This window comes from Struthio camelus, chromosome 27 (assembly GCF_040807025.1).
Source record: "Struthio camelus isolate bStrCam1 chromosome 27, bStrCam1.hap1, whole genome shotgun sequence".
Classification (NCBI taxonomy): Eukaryota; Metazoa; Chordata; class Aves; order Struthioniformes; family Struthionidae; genus Struthio; species Struthio camelus.
Window position 1 is genome coordinate 7,855,752 of NC_090968.1, and position 21,544 is coordinate 7,877,295.

A 21,544-nucleotide genomic window follows, 5' to 3' on the forward strand; every position below is an offset into this window, starting at 1 on the left:
GCAGAATGTGGCTGATGGCAGTTTCACTCCTTTTGGCACAGGAAAGCCAACAGCAATGAATGCTGATAGCACCCACCACATTTTATAGGAACATATAAATGATGTGCCAATTCAAGTAATTTCTAGAAGCAATCTCATTAAACAGCTGACAGATGCACAAACTTAGAAAAGATCTTCACAAAATTACAGAACGGTCGAGGGTGGAAGGGACCTCTGGAGATCTAGTCCAACCCCCCCTGCTCAAGCAGGGTCACCTAGAACACATGGCACAGGATTGTGTCCAAACAGCTTTTGAGTATCTGCAAGGATAAAGACTCCACCACCTCTCCAGCCAATCTGTTCCAGTGCTCTGCTACCCTCACAGTAAAGAAGTTTCTCCTTATGTTCAGATGGTGTTTTAGATGATTGTGCCCCCTTTGAACAATTTTTAGAGCTGCCGTCTTTCTTCTACCTGCAAAAGCACTAACGTCGTTACACTCCAAATGGAACCAAGACAACATCAATCCAAAGGTGCATGCTACGTTATTAGCATCAGGGAGCACTGTTCAGATCTCCGTTCTGAATTTTTGTCCGAGAGACTGTAATTCCCTTTCTTCCATAAGGTCACTGTACATTTAGTCCTATTCTTTCTTTTTACCTGCCTCTAACCCATGAGACTATTTTCTTATACAACTGCCCTTTTATTTATTTATTTATCGGCAATCCCTTGTAAAATACCATCAAGGTCCTTGGAAATTGAAACCTAGTATTTGAAGATGGCCCAGTCATATAAGCTGACACGCTTAAAGAAGTCTAGTAAATTAATGAGGCATAATTTGTCTTTCAAAAACAACAAAAAAAAGACTACTGTATCAGATGTATAAAAGTACCACTCATAATCATATCTTTATTCAGTTAATGGATTGCTTTCAGAAGAAAGATTTATTGAGCTGTAGTCCTATATTTTTAAAATACAGGTTAAAACACCTGCTACTCTCCAGGCTTTTTAGTTGAAAGTTTTACCACTAAATCCCAAAGTGTGTGTCAACTTCCTAGTTGCAGCTAGTACAGGAAGAGAGATGGCAGAAAAAAAAAATCCAGTACTTCAAGCAGATATGAGAGTCCTTGGGTTTTTTTTTTAAATATATATTTTATAATATGCAGTCAGCAGCGCAGTAATCTAGGAGATACTCCCTGTCAAAAGTCTGCCAGAGCAGGAATCAAGTAACCAATTAACCAAGGAGTTAGATTTTTCTTTGCAGCAAGAGCTTACTCCAGGTAGCAGCGGTCCCAAACGGTACTTTCTCTTTTTCCAGGCTAGCAAGGACACCTCAATCTTATCAACAAGAATGGCAACAACAATACCTTGTCTTTGTTTCCATTTACTTAGCTGGAAAAAGGGAACAACATTTCTCTTCCTTAAATTTTGATATTCCAGGTCAATTTCAGCACAGGAATTACACTGAAACCTCAGAACTCAAATGTTTTCATTTCATTTCAGCTACTTTCACTTATCTGTGTGTATGAGTCACTGTGTGGATGTTAACTGGTGTGAGTAAGAGAATTCTTTTTCTTTTATCAGTTTGATTTTTTGGGAAAACTTCAAGCAGTTGTGCAATCCAAGGCAGCTGATCATTTTACTGAAATGCTTCAGAATTTGATGTAACGTACATGGCAAGGAGTACGAAAAGATGGGTGCAATCAAGCAAGCTGGGGTCTAATTAATAGTAGCTGGATGTAAAACATATGTAATGCATGTATTTCATTGGACTGGCATCCTCCCTCCCTAAGGATGAGCTTCTAAATTACCTCCCTAGTCCAAGCCCTTTCACTTGCACACTTTTCTTTTGCTTTTGTCTACACTGCATTTGTATTTGCAAGTCACTTAGTATCATTAAACTGTGAATCTTCTATTCACCTCCTACATGCTTCTATCCAACTTCACCTCCAAAATCCTCATATAGCTGCAAGAAAGCATATGGCAATAGCCAGAAGAAACCCAATTTGTAGATAACAATGAATTACAAGTAAAGAGCATTCAAATAAAAAAGTAATCAAACTGTAGTGATACTCTCAAAACTGTCACTCACTGGTGCATCAAGGAGATTTCTAGGGCTTTGTTTCACTAGCTGTAACGTAAAATATCTTGTTCTTGGATTAAAAAGGCAGCACTACTATGGCAGTCTCATATACAAGTTATGGAGAATTAATTTTATTAGCAGTTCATATCTGAACGGTTTCAAATTCTGTAATAATTGCAGACAAATATACATGCTATGCCACCGCAGTACTTATAAAATGCCTATATGACCACGAGAGCTGCATCTTTCTTGCAACGCATTAAAACACATGAATAATGATATCTTCTATGGTTCTCCCCACCTCTTACTTTTCTGATGGTTATTGAGGTGTACTGGTAAAGCTTAAGAGTGAATTTCATTAGATATCTTGCAAGTTACAGGGGTATTTTTGTTTGTTTGTTTTCATACAACTATTTTTCTGCAGCATGGAAGAGGAGAAAGCATGTACCATTTCACTGGGAGGAGAAAAAAAAAAAAAAATCCCCCAAAACTGCGGGCCTCACTGCGGGCCTCTTCTAACAGTCACTGCCCTTTGAAGAAAAGCCCCTTTGCTGGCTATTCGAGGTCGTTTGTCAAAACAACGTTCTAGCCAAGCCTGAACATTAATGCAACTTTTCATGTATCCTCTGTCTGCAGGAAGTTCATGAGCAATTTATTTAACCAAAGAGAAATTTAAAGAACCTCAGTACAGTTAACAATCTAAGTTAATCTTTCTTATCTCTTCTAGCCAATGCCTGTGCACACCCTATTGATGTCCATAGTCCTTTAAATTTGGAGGCCCACCATGTAAATACAGTTTAACTTTGGAAGAACAAGATGAAAGATTTTATCCTTCACAGCTTGACTGTTTCCTGTGTTTACCACTTCTGAAACTGTAAACAAATACTTAACTGCTTTTACAAAACAAAGCAGCTCAAATTTGGGAAAAAACAGAATAAGATACCAGTAGCATTCAAAACATTTTAGAATAATTGATTAAATTAGAATAATTTAGAATGGAGAGATAAGGTTACTCCCTATCCAAAGCTTCTGTGTGAGACAGCGTTATGCTAAGGATGGAGAGATCTCACTGCTGGTGTGTTTGTTCAGCAAAGAACATCCTGGCAAGTGAAGAACACAAGCACACAATGAAAGATCCGGGAAAACAAGACTGCAAGCAGCCAGCTCAGTTTCATACTGCAAATTTTTGGCAGACATTCAACTCCTTCTGCTGTTTTTCTCGCAGGCACATCTATCTATGTAATGTCACCAGACCCAGAGAGGGAGGGAGCCAGAGCGAATGAAAATGACACTGTCTTATAGTCTGCCAGCCTCTCAGCACATGCTGTTACTATACAAAGGATGTCTGGAAAGCCAACATGCTGTACAGATTCACAGACTGTACCCCTCCTAAAAACAACTAGAGAGAAGAGAGGTGCCTATGAAAAAGAGGGGGGAAAAAAGTATTTAAAGGCTTCAGTTCCAGCCAATCCTTCTGCTTTGTAGCCTCCTTAATTCAGGAGGATCAAAGTAGGAAACTTCAAAACTCACAGGAAAGCCTCCACAGCCAAGTCAGTAGCCCACCGCATCAGTGGTCACTGTCAGTAACCTGAATGCACTATACTTCCTGCATACATCTTAGTGTCATCAGAGGCTCACCAGCCACCCAGCACCATCTTCGCCCCATTATTATATGTCTGCTTTTGGTAGTCACTGTGGCTGAGAATCAGTAAGTGTAAGATTAAAGCTAACATAAAAGAAACATACATACGCTCATACCAGTACTTTTTTTTCTTCACTGTTTAAGATGCCCTGAATGTTAGCACCCCAGAGAAATAATGAACTACGACTAATGCCTACGGAACTTTCCCCACTGCAGTATATCATCTAGGAGCATTAACAGATAGATGGTTTCTGAGAATTAATGCTGGGTCTTTAAAAAAACAAAACAAAAATCCAAACAAGTAAAGAAATAAACCCCAAAAAAACAACCCACCAAGTGACAAGCTATTGCTTCTCACTTCAAATATCTGATGCTATTGCAAAGGTCTGCCTCAAATACTGAAGCTACTGGAGAGAGCAGATGAACCAGAGAAGCTAGAAGGGAAGTACAGCCTACACCACACGACGAAAGTGATTTAAAACATGAAGCAACATGTTTCAATGAGGAAGGCATCAGAAAATCTAGATTCTACTCCATGCTTTTTGTGTGAGTGTGTGATTGCTTCAGTTCTGTGCCTTGGCAAAATAGGACTAGTGAAGTTTATATTACCAAAGTAATTATACAAATAATATTTTTCTGTTGTATTTAGGGAAACTAGCATAATCTGGGGAGTACTGTTCAATAATATAAGTTTGTGGCAGTTCTGCATACAGAGTTTCATTCCCCCCCCCCCCTCAATCTGGAGAGTCACCTGCCTTTCTTCTTCCAAGTGTTATCAAATTCCAATTCTTAATGTTCTCTGCAAACAGTATGGCAAAGGAACAATATGAATGAACTTGAGATTAAAAGAGAAATTCCTTAAAATATAGTCTGTACTCCAGTAAACAATGTTAAGTATATTTTATGAAACATGTGAAAGATTATTACAGTAACCCATGCATGTATTTTTGCCTGTGTCAATGGATATTTCATCTCCAATTCATTTGGCTAGGTCTCATTTGAGAGAGCTAAGCATATTTATACGGCAGAATACACTGTCTAAATCGTGACTGCATTACAATGAGTATAAGGGAAGAGGTGAGAAAGAAGTATACAACAGAAATGACAAGTATGAAATATATCATCTCTTCATAAGAAAAATATAACAAGTCATTAAAAAAGAAAGGATTTTTAAAACTTCTAAAATATAATACTTTCAAAATAAGTCTGCTCTTGTTTGGGGAAAGACTACTGCAACGGAGACGATATCTGAAATGCTAACTACAGAAGTAAGGTAGAATGTGAAGGTGAACAAGCTAAATATTAGTGCAGCATATACAGGCCAAATTCTATGCAGTGATTATAACATTTGTAAATTCAGGGAAAAAAACAACGTGGATACTAATTGAGGCTGACATTCAAACAGAAAAAAATACCTTAAAATTAGACATGCATATAAGAACTTCATAGAATCTCAATTTGAAATATTTAGACAGCCCATCATTAAATAAACTTCCCAAAGCTAACAACTCATCTAATCAGAGGATTAAAAGAATTAAAGATTTCTACGTCATAGTCAGAATCACATGCCAAAATTTCCTGCCTGCAAATTATGGGGGGGGGGGGGGGGAGGGGGGATATGGTGGAAGGCTCAAATTTCTTAATTTGCAATCAAAAGAAACTTACTTAATTTCACCCTCTGAATCAGGAACCTGTCCATTCAAGTTACTGAGGTTTTCTTTACTCAAAGCTACATCCTTTAAGTTCTCTCTCCCCTACACTTTGCCCCAGTTTTCTAATTTTCAAGAAAATAAAGAATGTCATCTTATGAGCAACAGATGATCATATCACTCAATTTTAGATAGAAATATTATTTCTAAGTCAGACTTCCACAGCTGCAGAAGCAAAACACACCCTTCAAACCAACAAAAACATCAAACTAAAATCTTAACTCCTCCCACTGGAAACAGTCTGCATTCCACGATACTTCTGTTTTTCACAGAAAATAAGCAACCTCAGTATTGAGTTTGATTGCTAAAAAGAAGAGTTTATTTAGGAGAAGGTTTTGTAAGCACCTAAGTAATTTTCTTGTATATTGTAAATTATTCCCTCTTTAGATACTGTATGCTGCTTTACCTCAACATTATCCATCGCCATGAAAGAAGGGAAAACACCTTGATTAGAATATAAACATGAACTAACAAAAATATGTAACACAATGCAGAGGCTCACGTAAACATGCTAACAGAGAAGGCACAAAAGGGACTTTTTGAAGATCTACCTTGAACACTAGATTGAAAAAAAAAAAAATCTCTGCATATAACCCTTCATTATCAAAATCCACTGCTCAACATCTTATAACACTCTTCGCGGAAAGGTTTAACAAAGTCCCATGTTCTTGATCCACAATCCTCACTAATATGTCAAATGGCACAAAGGCTTCATGCTATTCTTCTTCCTCCATCCCTGTGCAGTCTGCACAAGCAGAGATCATTCTTATGTAGGCAGCCTTACACGGACTTTAACAGCAAGCCTGGCAAGAACCCAAACAGGCACAGATAAAACTTTTTCCACCAGAGAAATCTTTTGCTGAGAGACTGCCCATACGAAGGCACCCTGCATTTTCAAATCCACGTGAAGAGTATGTGCTGAAGTAAGGCCACCAGTCACTATACTTTTATGGATGGATATTTTTAAAAAGTATTCAGTACCAACACAAAACAAGGGCATCTATTTTTTCCTGAGATCATTACAACATTTTTTGCATGCACCTTAAAGATCAGCAATTTCTGAAGCTTATTTATTGTCACACTGAACAGTAGTATTACTTCCTTTTCTTCCATATGTGCCTTCAAGGAATTCACTATGGGTCCAGACAAATTCAGGGATCCAGCACTCCAATCAAGAGACTTCATTACTAAATATTCAGGATTGAAACTTAAGGACTGAGGAGAAACTTAATACTTGGGGGTTGGGGGGGGGGGAATGCATATTCTTAAAGAATTTTAAGTTAAATCAAGCTTACATACCCATATCTACAAGCTCTATAGGTCATAGATTTTGGGGGGCTTTTAAAAATCAGACTGGACGGTATAACAGAAATTGAGGGAAAATAAGTATAAAAGGTGATTTCCTTTCTGGTTCAAAATACTGTTAATTTTGACATAATTCCCATTTTACTCATGAGAAAATGAAGATGGAATGGTGCCTTAATTTGTGGATACTGAAATTCAACAGCAAAGATTCTGGAATAGGAAAAGTGCCATTATCATATTTTTATAACACTTATGCAGATATTTAGCTGCATAGCAAGATCCATAATTTGTTCTATCCAGTTTTTAAGAATAAGGTGAACTGACTGAGGCATTGACAATTAAAAGTGCTGGCGATTCCACAGATCTCATAGCAACATGCTTGGGAAAAAAATCATTATTTTTAAGCTGTAATTTATCATTAATATATGGGCCCACAGACTAGTTAACTGGTCTGCAAAGTAACTCAAAACAAGCAAATAATGTTGCCAATAGGATTCTGTTTCCTACACAAGGGCCAGTACTTTTGGACATGCTTCTCTCTCCTTTCATTTCTAATCTCACTACAGGTTCAGGTTTACCATAACAGCAATAACAATTCAAAGACTGACAGATTCTTGAACTACAATTTCCCATCCAATGCATGAAGCAGTATTAGTGCCTGTTCCAAGGAACGCTGTTCACACAGCCAGAAAAATGTGAGGATAGAGAAGCTGAAGTCAGATTAACACAACAGATAAGGAGAAGACCTGAAGAAGCAGAAGGAAGACTAGCATGGTTTATTACAGGTCATTAGGATAAATTTAGTTTGCAACCCTTTAAAGGGGCAAGTAGCAATAAAACATATCTACCCACATACTCCACAGAGGACAGAGGTCACAGGAATCCACAGTGTGTTACATATAGGATTTCTATCCCAGATTTTCTGTTGAATGCATATTTAGTAGTTATTTTAAGAACATGGAACCTATCTCTTGACTAAACAATGTATTATTTCATTTAATACTGATGCCTTTTTAACTATGTTTTTCCACCACAATGATTTAAGATAAAATGTGATAGTAGAAAAGAAGGACGTTGCACTAAGCATAGATTTGCTGGGAAACTAGAGGAACAGCAGGGAGAGAACTATCTACACCATCATTCTCTCTGCTGTTTTTCCCCTCCTGTTACGTAACAAAGCTAACATTGGAACCAGGCTGTTGTTTACTTAGCAACGTTCTCCATCATCCACCCTCCCAGTCTGGCCATATTTTAAAGCTCTGCAATAAATAAAGTTCCTTTATTAACCACACTTCAGAGATGTGTCATTCCATATCTGCCAACAATCTCCAGGACAGAAAGCACTAACAGCAGGGATCCAGCCAACACATTGGATCAGTTTCATTTCATTAAAGACTGGTATCCTATGTTCAATCCTATGTTCAATTTCTACTGAAGCTGTGTCAGTGCATGCCATTACAAACACTTCCTCCCCAGTAGTACACCACTGGCATAGATACTCCAACACAGTAACATCTGATCCCTTTCCACAGTCACTTTTTTTTTTTTTTTTTTTTTTTTAAAGTTAACAAGTATTCTAGATTCTGCCAGACCTCCTCTTGGTCTCATTCTGGAGCATTTCTCCCCCAAAATGCACCATCTGATAGCATCCATTCACAGCTGTCTATGATAGTAATGCTTCTGATCCACTTAAATTTGGTCTATTATTATGAAGTGCTTCACGCGTTCACCAATCAAGTTCAGAGTAATTTTTTAGCGCTTGGGTTTCCAGATTTACCCAGAGTACAGATGGAGGCCATCTGTTATCGACCACGACTTTTTAGACAGAGAAGTACAGTCTTGGCTTCCAAGGAACCAGCTGCAATAGAGTGAATCCTAATCCTGCTCCAGCTGGGAGCTAAAGCTTGAAGAGCACCCTTGGAGAGCAAGAGTGAGCTCTCCAAGTATAATTTCAATGCTCTGGTTGCAGATCCTTTAGGTACTCCACCCAAAACAAAGCAATCCAGAAACTTCCTTACTAATAACGGGAGAGTTCTTTGCTTTAAGACATAGAATTAACAGGTATTACTCTAAAACAGGTACAATTTAGCAATAGCGATCACATACTTAATGGCCTCCAAAACAACTATGATGTCTTCTTAGCAAAGCAACTTTCCAAAAGGATACAAGAAGTTTGGCGTCATCTGACAAACACAATGAGTGCACACAGGGATCTTAAACTATTAATTGCAATGGGGAAAGACCAAAGGATGCTGCATATATAATATCCCTCAGTTAAAATGATTGATGAATACAGACAGATATAAATAGCAACACAAAATTTGGAAACACATGCCATAAGGAACACATGAGAGGTAGCAACAAAGTAAATACTGCTCTAATAATCCTCCTGTTATTCAGCCAAAAATGTTTTCCCGATTTTTTCAGGAAGCACATTCAGAACTGTTTTTATAGACCTCAATACTGTCAGATGTATTGTAGGACAATATTTAGCTGTTTACTTAAAGGCTACTACATCCCTCTCCAATTTTAACTGATGTAAAAGCAGTTTTACAAGACTGCAAATGGAGATCAATTAATACAATTGGTACTTTCCTTTCCGTTATGACAGAAACTGTCCTACTCATTGTCCTGAGATCACATTTCAAATGCTCTGAAAACATTCACCATGCACAGCAACTATTTCACTGTCTCTTTTGATTAATTGACTTCTTGTTATCATATTTGTTACAATAAGTTTACAGAAATTCTTACAACCATTTAAAACTGTTTTGTAGCAAGCATCAACAAAAAACCCCAGGGTGAGCTATTTCCACCTCTCCAGCCTTAACACCTGCATCTTACTGTAGTTTAGCTCCTCACAATGATATATACCACAAAAGATCTCCTTGCTCTTAAAGCGTACTAAATATTGTTGTATTGTAGTATTGCAGTAATTGTTGAATTGCAATAATATTGTACTAAATATTAAATAGTACTAAATACCATTGTTAATTGCAGTCGTACAGTAAGAACACCTTACATAGGCCACACAAATGGTGAATCTGATTTCCCTTTGTTAAATATGTCATTACTATTTTTGTTTACAGTGAATAAATAAAGAGAACACACAGGGCAGTGAGACATCATACTCTGGCACTGTTGGGATAACAACTTCAGCATTTCTCAAGAACTGCTGCACTAATAAGATAACACAGTTTGCCTGGGCTTTTATACAAATATCACACTCTGGTCTCCTACATCTTCATTAGTTTTTGTCTACAGCTAGTATTCAAGTTGTGACTGGATTCTTCCTTCTAGGTTGTCCATCGTATTACACAAATTTGAGATCCAGGTAAACAGTTCCAAAGGATGATATAAACTGCAATAAACATTGTTGTAACACATGACCATAACATTTTTGTCATCTCAAAATCATTATTGTATTTGTTTTGTAATTGCTAAGAGACATAATTAAAAATTTGAGCATGTAGCTAGCATGCTATGACTCCTATTTGTTATATAGATTATATTATCTCGTGCTCTGTCTTATGTACTCTGTCTTTTACTCTAAATGCCAAGTTTTCTAGAACAAGATGCTTTTTGGTTACCCTTTTGTGTTGTACCAATACAATATGATTCAAACTATTAGATATCATATCCCTACAAATAAAAGCTACTGTACCAATGAGAACTGCTCAGGAACTCCAACCAGGACATTCCAGACCAACACAGATTCAGCGAGTCTTCTATTTCAGCACTGTGCATTAGCAAAAGGGGGAGCGGGGGGGGAACTATTTCAACATTTCTGGTCAAAAAAACACTCTTGAAGTTATTACAGTCCTTTCCCCCAGCACTCTAAAGATGCAGCACAGAGCTGCATGAGAAGTTTCTCATAATTAAATAGATAACGAGTTTGATAGTCATATAGAAATATGATATAGTTTACTTTTCATGCTTCAAATGAATAGAGTATTTCAAACTAAGTGACTATAAAAGAGAGAAATCAGTCTTTATCATCTTGCAAAGGCAATTTTTTGTACCAGAAGGTAAGCAAAGAAATAAAAGTATTGGTGATCTAGATAAAGTATAGGTAAAGCAAGTTGCATTGCAAACTCAGAAGCATGCCATCAAGGCCTCCGATGTCCTCACGATTCACAACAGGAGTGATTAAAGAGGCTACTGCCCCCTGCTGTCCTCTGCCCCTTCAGTGAAGGTTCCCTCCATCCAACGGCAGGAGAATTTCACATCGCAGCACATAAAACCACCAATTTCATTTTTACAGTAACATACTGAGCTACAAACTACAGCAGTTGAGGAGTAACATACCACTCATATTGTCTTTGCAGTGGCCATGATAATCTCTGGCAGAGATGCAAGGTGTTGGCAGGAAAACTTAATTTCCTAAATCATCCCAACAGTACCCACCCTGATCACAAACAACAACAAAAACAGTGAAAACCCTAGTCAAATCAAGCAGCAGTGAAATTTCACCAAGATACTCTATAATTTTTTTTCTGCATACCCTTCTGTCAAGGCTTTCTATTCCCAAGCACTCCCCAATACCTGGTACATGCTAAAACAGTGGGATCATTGATTTTGTTCAACTTCTATGAAGATGAACAGGTTCTGTCCTCAGCTATCTAAAGATATATGGCATTCATTAGAAGATAAGTTACGATTTCTAAAGCAGCAAAGAGATTTTTCCACTTAGAAAAAGAATGTTTTTAATAATAATTTGTAGGAATTTTCCACGAATAAAACTGATCCTCTGAACAAGTGCTAGCATACAGAAATTAACCCCAGGAAAAATACTTCAAAATCATTTCTCTCTGCAAGGAGACTAATTGTACATGAAACAGAAGTGACAGTTATACTTTAGGGAAATCCTTCATGTATATTTAATCAGGGCTTTACTGTAGAAATTGGACAGTAATGGTACAATTACATATTTTAGAGTCCAGCTTGCACAGTATTGCACTTTGCCTGCAGATATGGGAAGAAAAAACCCATCGCTGATGGACGCTGGATTTGCTGTAGCACGTTCTTTGCTCCACACTTGCTATCTCTTTGGCTGACCTAATGTGGGAGGCCTGACATCTACGCTTCCTGGGTTCCAGTTACGTTGAAGGGACAGTACTTGCCTGATACTTAACCAAGAAGTGGCCATTCACTGTTTTCTCTTTCATTATAATTTCAGTATAAACTCTATTTAATCCTAGTTATTGAAACAATTCGGCCATCCTCCTATCTACCTCGTCCCTTTCCACAAAAGGGGATAGGTGTCACGGATCCTAGCAATCTGTCACCTACTATACAAACAATATCAAATTCGAGTCCAGTGTTTGGTCCAGGACATCACAAGGAAGGTAAAAATAGCTCTTAAATGCATTTCCTATTTTAGCTTCTAAACTACAGGAAACTGAAGAAAAGGCCACACTTCCCAAAAGCCTGTGCATGAGTGAAAGCACATATAGCACTTAAAACTGAAATCAGGAGAACTCCCTTTTTGTTACCCACTCTCCCTAACAGGTAACTAAATTTCAGCACCAAGCTCTGCCTATTAGTAGGGTTTTTTTTTGGTTTGCTCGTTTTAATCCAAATAGTGTTTCTAGACTCAGGATGTCAAAACCTTACTGTTACTACCGCATTAGTGTGGGAGACCATGATGACTTGCCAGGCTTTTTGGCACTGAATGCTGTAACATAGTATTCACAGAACACTGAGGTTAAAAAAAAAAAAAAATCTTCGAGGAAAGAAAGAAAGAAAGAAAGAGTTACTAAACATAACAACTTCTATAGTACTGTTTTACATTTATTTTATGTTAAACGTTTAAGGCTACAACTTTCATAGACTTCCTGCAAGCTAATCATAGTTAATCTCATAATAAAAGGGAAAATCTCATAATAAAAGGGAAAACATCCAGAGCTGAATATTTGCTTTCAGGCATCTAAACAGAAGTGACACTACTATAGAACACAGTCAGGTAAGTACTTGCAGCTCAGTGGCAGCTATATTTAAACAAACAAAAAGAAGAAAATATTATTCTTTAAGGATCCCAAATTTGGATCATATGAAAACATGAAGAGTTGTTAAATGAATATGAAGGACCAAACATGGTGCAATGATAAAAAAAATAATAACAATACAGAAATCATAATGACATTTCTCTTATTCACAGGTTTGGGAGGCTGGGGTTATGTTGATATGGTTGCTAAGATTGCTCTAAGAATCACACTTACATTGTTGTCATACCCCTATAGAACCTATGCAGAATGATTCCACGGCAGAGGGAAGCACACCATTCTCAAGCACACCATTCTCTCCCAATAACCCACATAACTGACTGCTGCATAGTAAGCATAAGTGTTTTGCACCTGCATAACTGGTTGAGATTTAACACTAGACAGCAGTGGAGGAAGATTATCACATAACGTCCGCATAAAAAAATTGTGCCTTAGAAACTCTGCACAATAGAAGTTGACCTTTTGGCTTCCATTGACCTGCAGGTCAATAAAAACTGGCAGAATTTACACAGATGTTTTAATCTCACATCTTCAAAATGACTCAGGAAACCAGTATGAAACTCAGCACAGGTTACACAGCACAGATACGGTATACGAAGAGCAGAAATCTAGGATCTTAGTTTAAAAAAGATCAGAAGAATTTATTGAAGAAATCCCTTGCAAAATTTCTCATATACTTACCGTGAAAGAGCTCACGGCACATAACACCCTTTCTGATGTTACTAACAACCCTTTTAATGGTTAAGCTGCTTGAACCTCGGTAAGTAGAGAGGAATTAAGGAGCATATATAATGGCCTAAAACATACACACATATTTATAGGCACACACACACAATCTTGATTCATATATTTTACTGTGGAAAAACAAACAAACAAACAAAACCCAAGCCAAATGCAGTGTTTATAGTGGCCCATGCTATCATTCACCACTCTGACATAACCCATCTTAAGAAGCCCCCATAGAACAATTTGTCTGAAAGAAAAATCATACTGGTCCTGAGTTTTGGCACATTACAAGAAAACTGGACAGGCTGTGAAACATACTGGGGTAATAAAAATGTGCACACTTAATATTTTCCACTGTTAATACCACTCTCAATCCAGCTGCCACATGTGCCAGGCTTGTTTACAACCAGTTTTCATGCCATTTTATAACTATACCGGTTTGACTGTGGATATCGTTGGAGCAGTACGTAAGAAACATATGTACAAAGAGCACTTAAAAAAGGATAGAAGAAGCCGACAGAATTGTCAGCATAGTAATATTTAATCCTGTGTTCCAACAGCCCACAGCACACCGCTGTTGCTGTGACCACAGTAATGCTTCCACAATTAAAACACAAAAGAACCTTGACTAGCAATACAGCAGCTGTGTAGGTTTTTAGGAAGAAGATTCCTACAGCGCTTAAGACCATAAGTCTCTAATAGACCATAAAGCAGCACTCTCTCTGGAGAGTGAAACTGATTTGAAAAGCATCAGCAGCCCACACTTAAAGAACTCATCATTGAGGAGGATATTTCCAACAAAAAGTCCGCATCACGGCTGAAAAACGTATCCATTTCTATGGACAGACAAAACAATTTTCATGTTCCCTAAATTCTGGACTTGTAATGCAAAGGTATGAATTACTGGCAACTTGGTCTACAATAAACAAAGAACAGACTTCAGCTTTACTCTACTACTCTAACCACAGCAGCCTAGCAGGGACAGGAAAGATACAGTATCAGTTTCACTCAGACAACTTGATCTCAGTGTTGTAGTGGAGGGTAAAATCTTTTGCACTCAAAAGGATGGAAAGAAGACTAAAGGCATAAAAATAAGAGAAAACACAACAGCAAAGTGTTTTACTTTTTCTTATAAACTGTACCCAAAGGTTGTGGGGCACACAAAAGGGAGCAGAAGTTCACGAGTGTTAATTCCAACATTTTCTTGCTCTCCACATCCCCTGATTTCAGTCCTCCTTTTAACTGCTATATCCTATGTACTTTTACTTCATATTTTGCAACAAATCTGTACTGAAACAAAAACTGAATTTTTTTTGTTAATGCAGAAAGCCGCTAACACAGTATTAGGGCCCAAATGCTAATCCAGGGCTTCACTATGTTATCTGTATTCAGATAAGAAGCTGAGCTGGCAGTCTGATAAAAACATGAAAATAAGATGATCTCAAGTTTGCTTTGCAAATCCACCTCACCTTAAAGTGTGAAGGTTTACTTCCCATGTTTTGCTAACATAACTCTAGTAAGCCTCTCATCATGCATTCCATTCCACCATATAGAAACATAAACGTTAAGTTCCTCACAATAGGTCATTTGCAGTTTTCAGGTCTAAAGCGCGAGTTTTTACCCACTTTGATCGTGCTCAGAAATTTGGAGAAAGCAGGATCCTCAAAGCACATTGGTCACTTCTACCTTACAAGGTGCAAGTTAAACTACAAGGTGCAAGTTAAACAAATTGACCTCAAATCATAACTCTGTATTGACATAGTTCATCAATGCCAAGAAAATTCTGGTGCATATAAGGCCTTACCTTATCCTTTTCATGGGGAAGGAGACACACTGGAGGGAGACAGGAAAGAGACTCACAGCTCTCCTTCCCATCAGCATTAGTGGTTGCCTTAGTGTTGAGTTGGTACAGAGGTCCATCTTTAAGGAGCCTCCCATGGCCAACAGCACGTTTGACAGCTAATCTTAATTGCTGGTGAAAAATGGAGGCAGCGCTACCTCCAAATAATGCAGACACATCTTTCTGACCTTTCAGAAAGCGCTCGATGTTCTTCAAGGATGAGCCACTAGACTCGGCCAAGCCCTCAATTGCGCGTTTGATAAGTTTATTCCAGTCCACGTTTGGTTTACCATCCAACTTTCCATGGTTCCGAGGCTTTGGAAGTGCTATCCTCCCAGGATTATCAGGATCCTTGTAGGAATTGAGACCCTTGTTGGAGACTTTTAAAATAGTTCCATCTTTAACACTCAACTCTAACTGTTCCAGAACAGTTTTGCGGTCCAAACCGTGCGACGAAGATACCGCATTGCATATCCTCTCCTCTGAAGGACGCTGTTTTTGTTTCTTTACCTTTTTGATCGCCTCCAAAATCCACTCCGTATACAGCGGGTTGGCGAGTTTTACCATGGTGAAGAATTCTGTATATCCATAGAGTCGTTATCCTTTATCCCGATGCTGAACAAGTTTCACACCGTGGGAAAACAGATTCTCGGATGATGGGAACCAGTTAACCATAGCATACAAGTTTTCTGTTCTGAATTACTCCTCCTTTCTCAAACATGAATTGTTTTCACACTGAAGAGAGGAAAGCAAAACAATTATAAATTTCCTCATTCTTTCTAGTAAATTCCATAACAGCTTCAGAGGAAGTTTTCCCACAAAGATATAAAATTTCAGCACATCTCACCTCAACTTCAGGTCTTTACGCTCACAATCAGAGAAACTGTAACGTTAGGCCTGGAAGAAAACAAGGAGAGAGTCATTTTCAAAGAACAAAACAAAACAAAGCCTAAAGTAATTCATTAAAAACAGCAGAGTTTTTAATCCATTACTGCAGTTCCAAAACATTGAAGTATATACCTAAGGTTGCATATTCACTACAAATAAAAGCATGATTTAACATGGAAATAACTAACTCAATATATCCTAGAGGAAGGGAGGGGAAGAGTCAAAAGTTAGTTAATTCTGCACCAAGTTTTATATCATTAATGATCACCATCTACATTCATAGGAGAAAAAAAACAAATTTAACAATTTTTAAAAAGCAGCAACTCTCATGATTTTTGCATGCTAATGACTGCACCTGAAATTTAAATAGAAAGCAGTGAGAACTGTCAAGAGCCTTGAGCAAACAGCAAGAGGGAAACTTTCAGAAATCTTCCAGGAATGTAACCATAGGTCTGATTCCCTCCTGCTAAGAAAAGCTATGACAGTTGTTCCATCAAGGAAAAAAGTTGAAAAGAAAAACCCCACAGCTTGAGATTGTAATTAAATGTGCCACTTTCAGAGACCATAGAAAAGAAGAATACAACAATATAGTCTTCCATAGATGAGACACACTGAAAACACTTGAGGACAAAGTAACAGGTGACCATACACAACGAAGAGGGAAAGCTTATGTCACTGCTCATTAAAGATGCAGATGGAAGGGTACGAGGCTCTACTTCACAGTCTTTAGCACTCTTTAACAAAGGCTTTTTCTTAGTGTGGTAACAATATGTTGCGCCTAAGTTCTACTGTGAAAGCATGCTACGCCTGAAGGATTTATAAACTGTTTATTACAAGGAATAAAGATTTCATACAAGGGAAGTTTTAGTCACGAGTTAGTTGTCAACACAGTTCTCCCATTCTGCTTTCTAGGAAGTACTAAAGAATTTATCAACACACAAAACACATCTGCACACGGCATCAGACTCAACTGCACAGCTCCACATAGCCAGTCCTAGAAAGATTCAGAACTACTGCTCAAACCGGAGGAGCAGCAGTACTTGCCTAGAGCTCTCTTACCCCACCAACAGACGCAGAGGGGAGCGCGGTCCTCGAGACCCCCAGCAGAGCGAAGCGGTGCTCCGGGGGCGCCCGGCGGCCGCGCGCCCCAGGTCCCGGGCGGGAGAAGGCAGCGCTCGCCGCCCGGCGCAGCCCGGTGCCCGGGACGTTACGTAACCGCCAGCCAGGCTGGGGCGACCGCGGACGGTCCGGGGCCGGCTCGCGCACCCGCTGGCTCTCTGCGCGGCAAGCGGCCCTGCACCTGCTATCGCTCGTCCCCATCCGCACCCCGGCAGGACCCCACGCGGCGCCCCGAGGGGCGCCCTGCCCCACGCGAGGGCCTCGCTCCAGGGAAGCCCGGCGGAACCGGGCGCAGGCCGCAGCCCAGCAGCCAGCGGGCCACACACCGCCCTCCACCCCCACCCCAGGGAGACGGGCAGCGCAGCCCGGCTCCCCGCACCGGCTCGGCCGGGCCCGCGCCCGCCTCACCCGCGCTCTCTGGCGCCAGCGACCGAGCGGAGCTCAGACCGCGGCCCCGCGGCCTGCGCCGCCCGCCTCATCCGCGCTGCGCCGTGGCCGCCGCCTGCCCGCGCTCCAGGCCCGAGGGCCCAGCGGGCCCAGCGGAGCGGGCGGCCGGGCCCGGGCCTGGCGCAGAGCGGCGGCGGGGCCGGAACAGGCCGCGAGCCTGGAGCGCCCGGCAGGCCTTCCCCCTCCCCAGGCCGAGGGGCTCGCCAGCCGCCCGCGCTCGCGCTCCCCTGCACCGGGCACCCGAGCCGGCGCGGCCCCGCCAGCGCCACTTACCGAGGCCTGCGGGAGCCGAGGACCGAGAGGCAAAGGCCGGACGGCGGCGAAGCCCGAAACTGACACGGCGGCCATCTTGGGTCCGGAGCTCTGCGATGGGGGGAGGGGGCGTGGGAGGGGAACAGCCCGCGGCGGGCGGGGGCGCGCGCGGGGAACAGCGCGGCGGGAGCGGGAGCGGGAGCAGGGGCCGCCGGGGGCGGCCGTGGGGCCGGGCCGGGGGCTGCGGCTGCGGCGGGGCCGGGGCCGGGGCCGGGCGGCCGGCGGCGAGAGGGCGGCGGCCGGAGCGGGGCCGGAGCGGCGGCGGCGGCGCTCGGCGAAGGCCGCTGGAGGCACAGCCCGGCGGGCGGCGGGACGCGGGAGCCGTGAGGTGGGACTGTGCCGCGCCGGGACCGCGGTAGCGGGAGGGCTCGGGCTAGTGGCCGCGCTCTGTTCACAGATGACTGTAATCTCTGAGTTAGGAAATTCATCTCCTAGGCTCGATTAAGCATGTACGTGGAACAATAATTGTGTTTCTTTCTGACTTCAAGATACTGAAGTGATGCAGTATCCTGAAGTAATGACACCATGTACGTTGGAAGGGAGTTCTGCCTTGCCTGTAGCTCTCTGCTGCCCGGAGACCTTGTCTGTTTTTAGAGTTTTTTTCTTTTAAAGGGCGTTTTGTTGGGGCCAGCAATACGTTCTCTCAAACTGCCGCGACAGCCCCGTGCTGACTCGCAGCCGGGGGGAGCTGGCCTGCAGCCCCGGGGCTCCCAGATGAAGGACTGCGGACTTGCAGCTTCCTGCACGTGGAAGGTAACAATTTCGAATGAGTTTCGGGTTCAGCTGCCCAAAGGTAGATCGCACACAGCAGCAAACCTGTTTTCCTTGAGAAGGTGTAAAGTAGTAGTTACACCTGCGGATATTTAGATGCTGCTCTATATTTAGGTCTCTTTGTAAAATAATTTGCATGGCTTTCTGACGTTATCTCTGATATAACACACTCTTTTGAGATATGTTCCAGTTTGTAGTGCAAAAATACATTGGTAGAACATTAGCTATTCTACACTGAAATAACGTGGGACTTACCTACGTATTTGATCTTGCTTCTGCAATAGGCTCCGCGAAGCTGGCTGTTTGTCACTGAAGTCAGTGTCTGTTTGAACACAAAGGCCCACCTTCTTTGGTTAATTTATAGAACAGTGTGATTTTTCTTCTACTTTGAGCGTACGCTATACTGATCAAACGTGTCAAAAGTAGACAAATTCACAAACTCTTATATTTTAAATTAGAGCATTGTCCCCTACATAATATTTGATTAAAATAACTTCATTGGGTTATCTGTACTGTATGGTTATGTTTTGTATGCAAGTCTGTAGCCTTTCTTTCTAGCTCTGTTATAGTTTTGCACATGCTCATTAGAAAGGCACTTTTTGCCATTGACTTAAAGGAGAAGTATTGTGTAAAATTTCATGTTAGCTTCCCTTTTTGAGAAAAGAAAAAAATAAAATCTTAAGAAATGTTTTGGAGACAGAATTGATAAACTTGTGGGGTTTTCTGAATGTCTTTGTTTAGCGTCTTGAAATGAGAAATTTCTTTGTTGAGCAAGAGGAACTCTTATGACATTTTAACACAATAGATTGTTCAGTAAGAAAGTACATGTTTTCAGTTACTTATTACTTGAACTGCTCAGGGAAGTAATTGACTTTGAAGTGCTATTGTATTAGATACCACACAACTAGTTCTGTTTCTGCCCTGTAGATGGGAGAGGTCTGGCCTTGCCTTTCCAGAGTTGGCTTCTCGCTACAAATTCTTCTCTCCTACCTATTCCCAAACCTTCACAGGTCAGTGCTGCATGGCTTCTAGTACCTTAAATTATGAGACTGTGGTGCTAAATTCAGAAAAGCTCGTAAAGATATCAACATAACATATACAGAAGACAACATGAGTAAGCACAGCAAGTACTGGGGAGATTCAGTACGTAACGGTGAAACCAAACTTTCTGTGCTCCTTGAACAGAGTATCAGCCTATGGACTGCTTTTTGTCTCAGAATTTGCAGTAGGTTATTATTAGCACCCTTGCAAAATTAATTGATATTGTACAGTATTTCAGAAATGAAAAATAGCCTGTTTTCTTCTACTTTCTTTTTTTTATTTTTCACAGCACAGGCTGACAGTTATATCATCAGAATTCCTGCATATGGCAAACTACAGATGGTAAGGAATTGTTTTATCATAAAGATAGCGCACAGTTTGGCAACACCATTTTGTAACATGGCTCTTTGACTGTGCCTAGGCTTCCCTGGGGGTTTGTGTACCTGAAGTGAAGTATACTGAGCTGTTTTCAGGATGTCACTAAGGTACCCAGCTATACAGAATTCTGTTCTGGCAGCAGCATCTGCAGTGTTCTCCTTTTAGTTTCCAGTTTCTATAAGCTCCCGAGCCACTGTGCAGAAAAGCACTTATTCACTTTCAGAACAAAATATGATCTCTGTGCTAACAGGTTGGAAACAGACAGGGGGCATTTCTGCAGGAGTAAACAGCTGTTTAACTGCAAATTACTCCCTGCAGATGCCAGTAAAGTTCTGGAAAATTCTTGGAAAAGTTTAAATTTCAGAGTAGCGTCCCAGCTACGCAGGAACTCCTTAAAGGTCAGAACTGCTCAAGGGATTTTGACAAGGTATCCCTCATGATTACTTTTTCATAAATCTGTAGGGTTTTGAAGAAAAATGTATTCCCCCTCTTCCCTCAACAACCTTTTCCTCTGGTGTGCATAAATAATTTATTATTCCCTGGTTGCTCTTGCATCAGTACTAACATTCCTGACGATTAAAAAACGTGATGTTACCAGAGGAAAAATACAGAAGCAACAACATTGTGAACTGAGTAAATGTTCACAATTTTGATGAGGAATGCAAGCAATCTGAAGGAAATACGTTGTTTTAAAACAACGTATAATACAGTCAAACCTCTGAGTAGTGTTCTCATGAGACAAAAAGGAAATACCTATATTGAAAAGAGATACCCCTCCCTGCAGTTTTTAATTTCCAGGTTTAAAATAGAAAGGTTTGAGCTTCTCAAAGAGCCTTATATATGTATAAAGGTTTTTGTTATGCATAGGAACAAAAACTACATATGCTGTTGGTCAATTTAACTGTGTTGCTGGTTCCTATCTACCGTACTTATATGGCTCCCATTAATACACTCTCCAGGTGCCTCATAGCCTAATGTAGTAATCCTTACAATACCTTTTTGTTAAAAGTAAAATGATGATTTAAAAATAATAATTTTAAATTTAAAATACTGTCATAATTAAATGTCTAACTGTTATCCCTATGCTGATCTTAAGCGTGTAATCCATTTAACTTGAATTAAAGGCATTTAAAAACAGTATTTGCTGTTATATTTTAAAAGGGCTTTTGATACAAATCATGACTGTTAAAGGTGAATTAGGTGAATAGGTCACTTCTCCTTCATTCTTTTCTGTCATAGGAAAAATCTGATCTGGTGCATGCTGAATCATCTAATACCCTAAATAAGGATATAGGCATACA

General features: G+C 40.4%; 1 protein-coding gene and 1 long non-coding RNA gene across 2 annotated transcripts in view; one reads left to right on the plus strand and one right to left on the minus strand.

Moving 5' to 3' along the window:
* KAT6A (lysine acetyltransferase 6A) overlaps positions 1–18,114 on the minus strand; it is a 49,939-nt gene extending 31,825 nt beyond the window's left edge. The window contains exons 1-3 of the mRNA XM_068920658.1: positions 18,015–18,114; positions 16,135–16,184; positions 15,252–16,022 (exon numbers count right to left, since the gene is read on the minus strand). Of these exons, the coding sequence (XP_068776759.1) occupies positions 15,252–15,854 (603 nt within the window). The 5' untranslated portion in view covers positions 15,855–16,022; positions 16,135–16,184; positions 18,015–18,114. The remainder of the gene's footprint in view (positions 1–15,251; positions 16,023–16,134; positions 16,185–18,014) is intronic.
* Positions 18,115–18,387: 273 nt separating this feature from the next.
* Positions 18,388–21,474, plus strand: LOC104148760 (uncharacterized). The gene is made up of 3 exons (XR_695198.2): positions 18,388–18,806; positions 19,752–19,834; positions 20,155–21,474. It is a non-coding gene; the product is annotated as an uncharacterized lncRNA (long non-coding RNA).
* Positions 21,475–21,544: the final 70 nt, after the last annotated feature.